At 45.6% G+C, this 13,703-nt stretch overlaps 1 protein-coding gene across 2 annotated transcripts; it reads left to right on the top strand.

The window, feature by feature from the left end:
* The first annotated feature begins 5,323 nt into the window (after positions 1 to 5,323).
* Positions 5,324 to 13,660, top strand: LOC118233079. 2 transcript variants are annotated; one of them, XM_035428425.1, is made up of 11 exons: positions 5,324 to 5,473; positions 7,850 to 7,951; positions 8,097 to 8,303; positions 8,843 to 8,941; positions 9,452 to 9,599; positions 9,881 to 10,113; positions 10,516 to 10,722; positions 11,028 to 11,126; positions 11,986 to 12,130; positions 12,790 to 12,912; positions 13,572 to 13,660. In XM_035428425.1, exons 1-11 carry the CDS (start codon positions 5,339 to 5,341, stop codon positions 13,613 to 13,615), a joined length of 1,542 nt encoding a protein of 513 aa, XP_035284316.1. In that variant the 5' UTR covers positions 5,324 to 5,338; the 3' UTR covers positions 13,616 to 13,660. The 2 variants fall into 2 exon arrangements, with proteins under 2 accessions (XP_035284316.1, XP_035284317.1); XM_035428426.1 differs by having other exon boundaries at positions 5,355 to 5,473; positions 7,831 to 7,951.
* The last annotated feature ends 43 nt before the right edge of the window (positions 13,661 to 13,703 follow it).

The following is a 13,703-nucleotide window of genomic DNA, read 5'->3' as shown; positions in this document are numbered from 1 at the left end:
GCAGAAAATGCAGGAAGTGCTGTGTGTTTGTGTGAAATCAGGTGACATTTTCAGGAACTTGGATGCTTGATGCCGAAACGAAATAATCGCACCAGAACAGGTATGGAGATCAACTTACGGAATTTGGTCTTTTACTTGTGACTCCAACAGGCAGGAATTCACACATGCAGAAAACCTACAGAGCTCCCCGTTCAGGAACAAGGCTGAATTTTTCCACCTTTGATAGGACGGGACAGATCACATCTGTGGCCAATCAAACGGCAGGAATGCCATGATTAAATCAAATCTGATGTAAAAAAAATTTTTTTTTTTAAAACACTGCTGGTAATTGAAAGTAGTGGAGTTCTAGAAAAGTGGTTTAAAAGGTACCATTCCAAAAAAAAACTACCCTCCAAAGGGTACGATCACTACCCAGGGCCCGAATGGGGGGAGGGCCATCGAAAAGCCTGGAATGATGCATGAGAGACATGGATCAAGAGAGGAAGGGGGCCCACAGAGACTGCTTATGTATAGGGCCCAGAATTTTGTGCTACACCCCTGGGTACGATACACAAATACAGACACAATTATCCATAAGTTATTGCATATATGATTCATCCATATACATTATACACACATTAAATACACACTTCAGTAGAGCCCAGTAGTTCTCAATGGGGTTTAAGTCAGGAGAGCAAAGGGGGCCAGGTCATGATTTTGTCACCTGTCAATCAATCAATCAATTAATTAATCAAATTGTATTTATATAGTATATTTCACAGTAATTGTCATAATACACTTCAAAGACAGCCCTGGCCTAAACCCCCACAGTAGTAAAGCCTAAAGCAACAGCGGCAAGGAAAAACTCCCTGTGGCAGATGGGAAGAGACCTCAGGAGGACGATGAGAAGAAACCTTTCTTGGCAAGCCAATCCATGGAACTCTTGGATGCATGTGATGCAGCATTGTCATTACATTACATTACATTTATTTGGCAGATGCTTTTATCCAAAGCGACGTACAAAAAGTGCATTTCATGGTCATAGACGACTGCTAAACACAGGTTCAGTAAGGTATAATACTTATTTTGTACAGCTATTTCTAGCCAAGAACACACAGTTTAGTTCACACAGTGAATGCTATTCGGACCTAACCTCTGCAAAGCCAAGTAGGCAGAAGAATAAGCTACAGTATTAGGACAAATACAAATTTCCAAGAAGTGCTGGGATGGGGCAACATGTAACAAGTGGGGGAGGGGGGGGGGGAGGGGCGGCCACTGGGTTCTTAAGCCACTGTTTGAAGAAGGGGGCCTCTAAAACCTGACAACGTAAAATTTGCTTAATAATTATGCACACCGACTTCTCAGAAAGGGGCGACATAGCTCAGGAGGTAAGACCGATTGTCTGGCAGTCGGAGGGTTGCCAGTTCAAACCCCGCCCTGGGCATGTCGAAGTGTCCTTGAGCAAGACACCTAACCCCTAACCCCTAACTGCTCTGGTGACTGAGAGGCATCAATTGTAAAGCGCTTTGGATAAAAGCGCTATATAAATGCAGTCCATTAGAAAATTACTGTATTTTCAATATCCTGACCTGTGGTCACAAAGAGCTAACTTGAGTGTGCACTGTTCTTTCTGAACTGGCCGTTTCAATAGAAATTATTTATAGCTTGTCTGTTGAAAGCAGAAAAGAGAGATATGCAAACTTGCCTAATAAACACACACTCACTGAACTCATCAAGTACACATTACCACATTATCAATCCATTAAGCTACATAACATAATTATCTGCAGAATACTCTGAATGGAGCTCCAGTAGGTGCATATTATTACATACACTTTATTGTATGGTATATATGCTGACATTCAGGTTAGGTTACTTGAGGTGTGAGGCATTCACATGGTGTTATATGCCCATCCTTTATAAATAAATTTTTAATAAATAAAAAACCGAATGGAATGCGCAAAGCAAGTTGGGTCAGGAAAACACCTTGGTTGGCCTCAGCAATCAAATACTCCATAATCAACCAATCACATTGCACACGACACCTTTTTCTCATGCCCGTCTAATCACATGCACACATCAGATCAATTGAGTGCCTTTTTAGGGGCGACATAGCTCAGGAGGTAAGACCAATTGTCCGGCAGTCGGAGGGTTGCCGGTTCAAACCCCGCCCTGGGCGTGTCAAAGTGTCCTTGAGCAAGACACCTAACCCCTAACTGCTCTGGGGAATGAGAGGCATCAATTGTAAAGCGCTTTGGATAAAAGCGCTGTATAAATGCAGTCCATTTACCATTTTTAAACCAACAGTCAGATCTCTCCGGAGCTGCTTATTACCTTTGCAGGTAGGCGGCAGTGTAGCATAATGGCTAAGGAGCTGGTCTTGTAACCTGAAGATCGCAGGTTCAATTCCCGGGTAGGACACTGCCGTTGTATGCTTGAGCAAGGTACTTAACCGGCATTGGTCCAGTACATTCAGCTGTATAATGTAATGTATAATTGACACCTAACCCCCTTAATTGAATACAATGTAAGTTGCTCTGGATAAGAGCGTCTGCTCAATGCCTGTAAACTAAACTAAACTTCACGTGCTACTATACAGAACTACACTCACCCTCCACCATCCCAGCTACCACCTGTTGTTTGGATCTGGTTCTAAGTACTGGGGGGGGGCTGGGGTTCCTGTTTAGTAGGGAAGATATATAGCACTCCCTGCTAATTGGGGTAGAGCAGTCTGGTGCGTTTATTTGGCAGACGCTTTTATCCAAAGCGACGTACAAAAAGTGCATTTCATGGTCATAGACGACTGCTAAACACAGGTTCAGTAAGGTATAATACTTATTTTGTACAGCTATTTCTAGCCAAGAACACACAGTTTAGTTCACACAGTGAACGCTATTCGGTCCTAACCTCTGCAAAGCCAAGTAGGCAGAAGAATAAGCTACAGTATTAGGACAAATACAAATTTCCAAGAAGTGCTGGGATGGGGCAACATGTAACAAGTGGGGGAGGGGGGGGGCGGCCGCTGGGTTCTTAAGCCACTGTTTGAAGAAGGGGGCCTCTAAAACCTGACAACGTAAAATCTGCTTAATAATTATGCACACCGACTTCTCAGAAAGGGGCAACATAGCTCAGGAGGTAAGACCGATTGTCTGGCAGTTGGAGGGTTGCCGGTTCAAACCCTGCCCTGGGCATGTCGAAGTGTCCTTGAGCAAGACACCTAACCTCTAACCCCTAACTGCTCTGGCGAATGAGAGGCATCAATTGTAAAGCGCTTTGGATAAAAGCGCTATATAAATGCAGTCCATTAGAAAATTACTGTATTTTCAATATCCTGACCTGTGGTCACAAAGAGCTAACTTGAGTGTGCACTGTTCTTTCTGAACTGGCCGTTTCAATAGAAATTATTTATAGCTTGTCTGTTGAAAGCAGAAAAGAGAGATATGCAAACTTGCCTAATAAACACACACTCACTGAACTCATCAAGTACACATTACCACATTATCAATCCATTAAGCTACATAACATAATTATCTGCAGAATACTCTGAATGGAGCTCCAGTAGGTGCATATTATTACATACACTTTATTGTATGGTATATATGCTGACATTCAGGTTAGGTTACTTGAGGTGTGAGGCATTCACATGGTGTTATATGCCCATCCTTTATAAATAAATTTTTAATAAATAAAAAACCGAATGGAATGCGCAAAGCAAGTTGGGTCAGGAAAACACCTTGGTTGGCCTCAGCAATCAAATACTCCATAATCAACCAATCACATTACACACGACACCTTTTTCTCATGCCCGTCTAATCACATGCACACATCAGATCAATTGAGTGCCTTTTTAGGGGCGACATAGCTCAGGAGGTAAGACCAATTGTCCGGCAGTCGGAGGGTTGCCGGTTCAAACCCCGCCCTGGGCGTGTCAAAGTGTCCTTGAGCAAGACACCTAACCCCTAACTGCTCTGGGGAATGAGAGGCATCAATTGTAAAGCGCTTTGGATAAAAGCGCTGTATAAATGCAGTCCATTTACCATTTTTAAACCAACAGTCAGATCTCTCCGGAGCTGCTTATTACCTTTGCAGGTAGGCGGCAGTGTAGCATAATGGCTAAGGAGCTGGTCTTGTAACCTGAAGATCGCAGGTTCAATTCCCGGGTAGGACACTGTCGTTGTATGCTTGAGCAAGGTACTTAACCGGCATTGGTCCAGTACATTCAGCTGTATAATGTAATGTATAATTGACACCAAACCCCCTTAATTGAATACAATATAAGTTGCTCTGGATAAGAGCGTCTGCTCAATGCCTGTAAACTAAACTAAACTTCACGTGCTACTATACAGACCTACACTCACCCTCCACCATCCCAGCTACCACCTGTTGTTTGGATCTGGTTCTAATTACTGGGGGGGCTGGGGTTCCTGTTTAGTAGGGAAGATATATAGCACTCCCTGCTAATTGGGGTAGAGCAGTCTGGTGCGTGCACTAAATACCTGAAGCAGATCCTTTCAGCGCCAAACCAAAAAAATGTGCTCACATATTCATTTAAATATTTAATCTAACAACGTGACTTGTCCTTGTCCTAAATATTTAAGCATGTACAGTATGAACAGTATGTACATGGCTATGCAATTTATAAATATATGATTAAACAGACAATTATTTACCTTTCATAGAATAATAATGTTGTCACTATTATTATTATTATTATTATTATTATTATTATTATTATTATTATTATTCATAACAATAATAATAATATTTATATTATTATTTAGGGGCGACATAGCTCAGGAGGTAAGACTGATTGTCTGGCAGTCGGAGGGTTGCTGGTTCAAACCCCGCCCTGGGCATGTGGAAGTGTCTTTGAGCAAGACATCTAACCCCTAACCCCTAACTGCTCTGGCGAATGAGAGGCATCAATTGTAAAGCACTTTGGATAAAAGCGCTAAATAAATGCAGTCCATTTACCATATTAACGTAACTCTCATATTTCTAGTGTGTTCCTTCTTGCTTTCTGACAGGGGTCACAAGCTATGTCTGAACTATCAGGTGACTTGCGTAACAGATGACGCACATTCTCCAGTGGACAGGTGTGCCAAACAGGTGAGGTTCAGTGGATAGGTATGTTGAACAGGTGAGGTTCAGTGGATAAAGCAGTTTCTGTCATAAGTGAAAGCTGTTTTACTACCACCATTAATTTTTGATAAACAGAAATGACTAATGAAGGTCCAGTTATTCCAGTTTGATGCGTTCTGACACCCTGTTCTATTATTTCCTTGTAGTTTCATGAGGTCGTATGTACTGTATCCTGCCCAAAAAAAAAAAAAAAACCTGAGAGCTAGCCCACACCCCCATGCAGGTAGTCCAGTCCCTCCCTCCTGAGAATGACTGTTATAAGCCAGAGACAGAGGAGCATCAGCACAGAGAACGGCATCTTCACGACACAGGGATTTACCACAATCTCACAAGCAAGAAAAATTCCACCCAGGTAGGCTAACCCTTCTCTTGATTTGGTGATTTCATCTAGCGGCATTACGTTGGCTGGCTCTATCTGTTAATGCTTATATTTTGATTACTTATTGGCACGTGTGAAACAGTAAGCTTGGGTTAAATATACCCAGGACAGGTTAATGGTTTACATAAATCCACTCAAAGGAAGGCACGCGGGAAATAAATCGTGTTTACCTGAGAAAATTTTAAGTGAAACAAGGTTTTCGTGACGTAGATTGATATTTATCATTTCAAACGGAAAATCTCAATTATTTTTCCTCTTCCTTTATTTTATTATATTAAAAGAAACCACGTCGGCAAAAAAGACATAAAGCAAATATATATATATATATATATATATATAATAAAGAGCGAACAAAAACACAAAACAAGAACCAAATTTACACACTGGTGGTTAGGAAATTCCTCTTTTACTGAAAGTTCAAAGCGGGTCAATTTGACCCAAACCGATCACAGAGGTGAGGCACTGTCCTGGTGAATGGCGATGTTGTGTTGGATCCAAACTGTACTGGTGAATGGCGATGTTGTGTTGGATCCAAACTGTACTGGCGCTAACAGTGGCTAACAGCCTCACGGAGCAACAGGCCGTTCACTCCAGCTTCACCCAGGGATGGTAGGGCTTCAATCAGCCGAGGTCACAGCGTCTCACTGTGAACCAGTGGCTTGTCCCCAATTGACAGCAAATAAATGCGCTGACACACAAATACACACACACACACACACATACACACATGACTGGGCTTTCCAAAATAGCAAATTTGGGAGAAAAGAGGGGGGAATAAAAAATTTAAAATTTAAAATTTAAAAATTTTAAATTTAAAATTTTAATAAAATAATTAATTTTTGCATTCAGTCATACAGTATGTATCAGTAGTAGATAGAGTAGTGCCGTTATTTTTAAATGTACAGTTAATAGGGGAGGTTAAAGGGGAAACTTTAAGAAAGAGGTTTCCTAGAGTGTGTTTGTGTCACAGTGCAGTTGGGTGGCATTATACATGTGTATGTATAGGTGTTGTGTGAATGAGTGTGTGTGCGTGTGTGTGTGTGTGTGTGTGTGTGTCTGTACGTGTGTGTGTGTGTGTGCGTGTGTGGATTCAGTTTTGATAAGCCGCAGAAGGTACAGGATAATTACTTACAAAGACATTGCTGTGAAAATAGAAGAAACATATTCCTTAGACTCCCGGGGCCTCATTCATAAAGAGGTCTTATGGACAAACTGTATCTTAAACAGTAGCTTACACAGAAAACCACGATGAAGTACTTATAAAATCCCACTTGGACATGATTGTATTTACGCAAGCCGCGAGTGAATTACCTGCTGGTTACGTGAAGGTACGGCATGTTTGACCACTGCGTGCGAATCCCTGCAGTGGGGTGTGTTCACGGTTTAGGAATAACTTTTAAATGATAATCAAATTTAGCGAAAAAAAACTCCTCAAAAATATAAAATAATCATGTTGGGTGATACCGCTAGTTGGTACTGCTTGCAGTCCCTACGAAGTTAAAATGAGATCTAGATCTTTGGAGATGATCTTAAGATTACATTTAAGTTTAGATCCGAGAACATTTTTGCAAACGGGGCCCTTCTGGTTAATAAGGTATTGGTGAACGGTAAATGGACTGCATTTATATAGCGCTTTTATCCAAAGCGCTTTACAATTGATGCCTCTCATTCGCCAGAGCAGTTAGGGGTTAGGCGTCTTGCTCAAGGACACTTCGACACACCCAGGGCGGGGTTTGAACCAGCAACCCTCCGACTGCCAGACAATCGGGTCTTACCTCCTGAGCTGTGTAGCCATTATTATTCCGATGCGTTTGTGGATTCCAACCAATCGAGTGTCTGCTGTGAGTCATCAGCTCGAGAGTGAGCTGGTGCGTCACGTTGTCCCGTGTCGGCTGATCAAGACCAACCTGTTCTTCGCGGTCAACGCCTTGGAAGAGTAGGTGGCCAGGATCCTCACCCAAAGGAGAGGCACTCATTGTCCTTCCTCTCTCTGACGTGCCTATCAGGGTTTTTTTTTTTTTTTCGGGTCACAAGCACGGAAGCAGCTATTAAACACCACCCTGAGGTCTAAGCAATGACACCATAAAAATGTACACGCCCTTATTTTTACACATACTTTCACGCTCCCAGATTTGTGACTGAATTCAAAAATGAGACGTCAGCTCGACAGGTGTGTTCAGGAAATGATGTCAGTACCTGGCTGGGGGGGAGGGGGGGAGGGGGGGAGGGGGGGGGGGGGTGGGGCTCCACTCACCTTACAGGACCCGTTCATCTCCGACCAGTAGGAATCACACTCTGCCACCTTTCTCATGATTCTCCTCTGCTCACGGATCTCCTCTTTTGCGGCAGGAAATGGACAACAGGCTGGTTTGTGCCGTCGCTCTGGTGATAGGATGTTGCGTCCTGGCGGCCGAAGGCATCACCTCGACCGTCCCCGTGGGCGATCTTAAAGTAAGCCTCGCGCTCCGTGCGCCTTCCTCCCGGCTCTGCGCGGCCTTCTTAATGTCGTTTAGTTTTTTTTTTTTTGGTTTTTTTTTAAATAAGTTGGCGTGATTTAGCGATGAAGTTTGTAAAATAGATGATGTCTCGCTGACAGACACCCATTCGTCGCGAGCCCTGTGGCCGCATGAAGTTTTGCGGGGATGCTCCAGCAGGCTGCGATCCCCATGGCAACAGCACCTGTCTGTTCACCTCCGCCACCGCCGCCACCCCCGTGATGGGCAGCCGCCCCAACGTGGCCTTCGAGCTGCGCGGCGACTCCGAAGGCTACATCGTCCTCGTCCTGTCCCCCAATAAAGATCTGGTACGCGCTACGGGGCTCACACTGTACCCCCCCCCCCCCCCCCCCCCACGCCCAATAACCAGACACAGTTCTCACACATACTCAATCACTCCCAATAAACAGAGCTTCAACCCTAACCCCCAAGCTCTCTCTCGGACACACACACACACACAAGTGTATAAATATACATCCATCACACACACACAAACACACACAAGTGTATAAATATACATCCATCACACACACACAAACACACACAAGTGTATAAATATACATCCACTCACACACACACAAACACACACAAGTGTATAAATATACATCCATCACACACACACAAACACACACAAGTGTATAAATATACATCCATCACACACACAAACACACACAAGTGTATAAATATACATCCATCACACACACACAAACACACACAAGTGAATAAATATACATCCACTCACACACACACAAACACACACAAGTATATAAATATACATCCACTCACATACACACAAACACACACTTGGGTTTGTAAAATATGTGAAAATCCCTTTTTGCCTGTACAGGGGGGGAATGATGAGGCCTTTGTCTGCGCTCAGGACAACAACACCCTCCGCTTCTTCACCGCGACCTTCAACAATGCAACGCTAACCGTGACCAACAAGGTGGGTATCAGCACAGAGCCTGACCAACACAATCAGTATCAGTTCAGAGCCTGACCAACAGTCGGTATCAGCACAGAGCCTGACCAAGACAGTTAGTATCAACACAGCGCCTGACCAACACAATCAGTATCAGTTCAGAGCCTGACCAACACAATCAGTATCAGTTCAGAGCCTGACCAACAGTCAGTATCAGCACAGAGCCTGACCAACACAATCAGTATCAGTTCAGAGCCTGACCAACACAATCAGTATCAGTTCAGAGCCTGACCAACACAATCAGTATCAGTTCAGAGCCTGACCAACAGTCAGTATCAGCACAGAGCCTGACCAAGACAGTTAGTATCAACACAGCGCCTGACCAACATGGTCAGCATCAACACAGAGCCTGACCAAACACATCAGTCTTAGAATTAACTTATGATTTGATGCACATATGATGTTTGTAAGAGAGACTTAGCCTTTGTGCCTGCATATTGTTGACGTCCTGGGCATTTCCTTTGCGTGTTTCAGACTGGAGTGGTCAGCGATGTTCTGGCCTCACTCAATGCCAACGTGATCCAATGCACCTTCACCGCTCTGGGACTGAACGCCACGGCCAGCAGGGCCAGCAGTGACACCACCTTCTACGTCTTCGCTGGCAGAGGGAGCTTCGTCAATGGTGAGCACCAAAACCTCAGAACTGACCCACTTTTTCCTGACCACCCAAACCACCGACTCGTTATCCTGAGCAGCCAAACCACTGACCCACTCTCCTGAGCAGCCAAAGACCCATTCTCCTTACCAAGCAAACACCGACCAAATCCTAGTCCAGCAACACACCCACACACAGCACAGATAACTCTGGGAATGTCCCGGTTTCCATGTTGTATCCACGTTGCTCCGGTTCTATGTTGTATTTCCTCAGGGGGTTTTAAACGGCTACTTGTTCTTTCATCGCAGGAGCCCTGGGGAATCCCACAATTACCTTTACGAGCAACGGCAGTGTGGATCTGACCAGCCTCCCACCTCGAACTCCGGCCGCGGGCAACGCAACCTCCGTCGCCAACGCAACCTCCGTCGCCAACGCAACCTCCGTCACCAACGCAACCTCCGTCGCCAACGCAACCTCCGTCGCCAACACAACCTCCGTCGCCAACACAACCTCCGCCACCATCCCCGTGGGCTCTCTTAAAGTAAGCCTCGCCTCCATGCACCTTTTTCCGCTGTCTCTGTCAGCCAGCCGGGGGGGGAAAAAACGCCTCTGCACGGCCTTCTCAACGTCGTTTCATTTTCTTTGTAAAAAAAAAAAAAGAATAAAATTAAAATAAGCCAACGTGATGGCGGTGAAGTTTAAAGGGACGACTGTCACTGACAGACATTTATCAGACGTTCTTATCCAGAGCGACTTACACAACTTTAATTACATAGCGTTTACATGACATCCGTTTATGCAGCAGGATATTGACTGAAGCAACGCAGGTTGAGTACCTTTCTCGAGGGTACAACGGCAGCGTTCGACCCGGGAATCGAACCTGTGACCTTTTGGTTACAAGACCAGTTCCTTACCCATTGTACTACTCCCCTCCCTCCCTCAGAACGCCATCCGTCGTGCGTCCTGTGGCCGGACGAAGCTTTGTCAGGAGGTTCCGACGCAGTGCGACCCCAGCGGGAACGGAAACTGCCTGTTCGTCTCCGCCACCGCCCTCAACAGGAGCGCCAACGCCGGCACCAACGTGGCCTTCGAGCTGCGAGGGCTCTCCACCGGCTACATCGTCCTCATCCTGTCCAGCCAAAAGAATGAGGTACGCACTACGGGGCTCGCACTGTACCCCCCCCCCCCATCCCCCTCCGATAAACAGACACAGTTCTCACACTCACTCAATCACTCCCAATAAACAGAGCTCCCCCCCAAACTGCCCCTCCCTCCCTCCCTCCCCCCCCCCCCCACAAGCACAAACACACACACACACAAAATGCAGAAAGTAAAATACAGGCTGAAGAGTGTAGTGTGTTAAACTCTCACACACACATGTACACACAGGTTGTAGCTGTTAGGACTCTTGTGTTTGTAAAAATGTGTGAAAATCCCTTTTTTTTGCTTTTGCAGGCAGGGAACAACCAGGCCTTCGTCTGCGCTCAGCAAAACAGCACCCCCCGCTTCTTCACCGCAAACCTCAACAACAAAAAATTGATCACAAACAACAGGGTGAGTATCAGCACACAGCCAGCCAGACCAAACACATCAGCCTCAGCATTAAGTCTGATCAACTAAATGATGTGATCCACATCGTGATGTTTGTAAGTGAGACTTCCCCCGCTTTCCACACGGCGAGCAACTCGGGTGACCAGTTGCCGGAAGTCCACTCCTTCTCCATGTAGCTGAGCGACGTCCAGCAACCCAAGCAACTGGGCACCTGAGCAACCAAAGTTGCCCGAAAAACGTTGGCCATGGTTTAACTTTTCGAGGGCAATGCCCATCAACAGCCAATCAGAGCTTTGGGGTTCAGATTTCTCCAACCAATATGATGCCATTTTGTGAATTATTGTTCCGCTCAGGGAGGAAAAATTAAGGAACGAAAACTTACAATCATACCCGGTGTTATACAACGTTTTTTTTTTTTTAAAAAAGAGTACCTGGACAAGCATCTAAAAAATGACGCTTGGACGGGATATTCGACTTGCTTGCTAGCTAGCTAGTGAGAGAGAAATATGGAGAGATCGCTAGCTTGCTAGCTAGTGAGATAGTGAGTAGGATAGAGAGATATATGGCCAACAACATAGCTGTAACAAATAATATTTATCATTGTCCTGACATAACTAGGAATTAACGGAGATGATATGTGGTTATATAGCAAATATACAACTTTGATGACGCCATTATTTCTCTTCAATAAACACGAAGCTGCACGAGACCACTGAGAGGACACAACGGGAAGCTCCCGCCCCTCCCTCAGCCTAGTATGCTTGAGCGACCCATCGACCAAGTTGTTCGCTGTGTGAACGCAGGGTTAGCCTTTGTGCCTGCATATTGTTGACGTCCTGGGCATTTCCTTTGCGTGTTTCAGACCGGAGCAGTCAGCGATGTCCTGGCCTCACTCAATGGCAGTGTGATCCAATGCACCTTCACCGCTCTGGGACTGAACGCCACAGCCACTAGAGGCGCCGACACCGCCTACTTCATCTCCGCTGGCAGTGGGACCTTCATTAACGGTGAGCACCAAAACCTCATAACTTACCCAGTCTCTTTACCCAAACCACCGACCCACTCTCCAGACCAGCCAAACCACTGACCCGTTCTCCTGACCAGCCAAACCACTGACCCGCTCTCCTGACCGGCTAAACCACTGACCCGCTCTCCTGACCAGCCAAACCACTGACCCACTCTCCTGACCAGCCAAATCACTGACCCATTCTCCTGACCAGCCAAACCACTGACCCGCTCTCCTGACCACCCAAACCACTGATCCACTCTCCTGACCAGCCAAACCACTGACCCACTCTCCTGACCAGCCAAACCACTGACCCGCTCTCCTGACCAGCCAAACCACTGACCCGCTCTCCTGACCAGCCAAACCACTGATCCACTCTCCTGACCAGCCAAACCACTGACCCACTCTCCTGACCGGCTAAACCACTGACCCGCTCTCCTGATCAGCCAAACCACTGACCCGCTCTCCTGACCAGCCAAAACATCGACCTGCTCTCTAACTCAACCAAACTACTGACCAAATCCTAGTCCAGCAGTACACCCACACACAGCACAGGTAGACATAACTGTGTGGGACAGTCCCTCGTTGCCTGTTACTCTTGCTCTGTGTTGCATTTCCTCAGGACTCTAAAAGGGTTATTTATTTTTTCTTTCGCTGCAGGAGTCCTGGGGGAACCCACCTTTAGCCTGAGGAGCAACACCAGCCTGGACCTGACCAACACCAACAGCAACCAGACCGCAGCGGGAGGCAACGGGGGAACCTCCCTGCACCCCGTTTCCCTGGGTACGAAATCGCCCGTTAACTGCCACCTGACCGCACCAGCGATAAAAAAAAAAAAAAAAAGAAATAAGGAAATTAAGTGTGTTTAAGTTAAAGCACCTAAACTTAACCCCTAACCCCATAGCCCTAGCCATTTATCACCATCAGAGTATTTGCCCCGACCCCTTCAGGAAATGACATCACATTACAGGCATTTAGCAGACGCTCTAATCCAGAGCGACTGACACAATTTTTACGTAGCATTTTACATTGTATCCATTTATATCCCCAGCTGGATATAAATGGATACAGCTCGATATATACTGAAGCAATGCAGGTTAAGTACCTTGCTCAAGGGTACAACGGCGGTGTCCTACCCAGGAATCAAACCTATGACCTTTCGGTTACAAGCCCAGTTCCTTACTCACTGGAAATGAAGCATCTGTTGCACTGCACTTAAGCTGCGGAGTGCCATTGAGTGTCAGATCATGGTATTTGTCAGAATCCTGATGATATTAGTTAGCGAATAGGAACCCCTCCCCCCCATTTTTTTTCTCTCTTTTGGATTCAAATTCAGGATTCTTTAATATCAGTAAAAACACACAATTCCTGGCTTAAGATAGTAAATGATAAACCAATACAGATGGTTTAATAATCTTTCTCTGTTTTCTCTCACTCCTCAGTTTTGATGGTCCTGCTCAGCGCACTGATCTCCCGTCTGGTTTGAGAAGCTGAATGAAACAACCCCCACCATCCCCGCCTGTACTATTATGCTAATTTGGGGAAAGAAGTCTGTCAGTACTAAGCCAAATGAA

This window comes from Anguilla anguilla, chromosome 8, assembly GCF_013347855.1.
Source record: "Anguilla anguilla isolate fAngAng1 chromosome 8, fAngAng1.pri, whole genome shotgun sequence".
Classification (NCBI taxonomy): Eukaryota; Metazoa; Chordata; class Actinopteri; order Anguilliformes; family Anguillidae; genus Anguilla; species Anguilla anguilla.
This window is presented reverse-complemented; position numbering and strand designations above follow the sequence as displayed.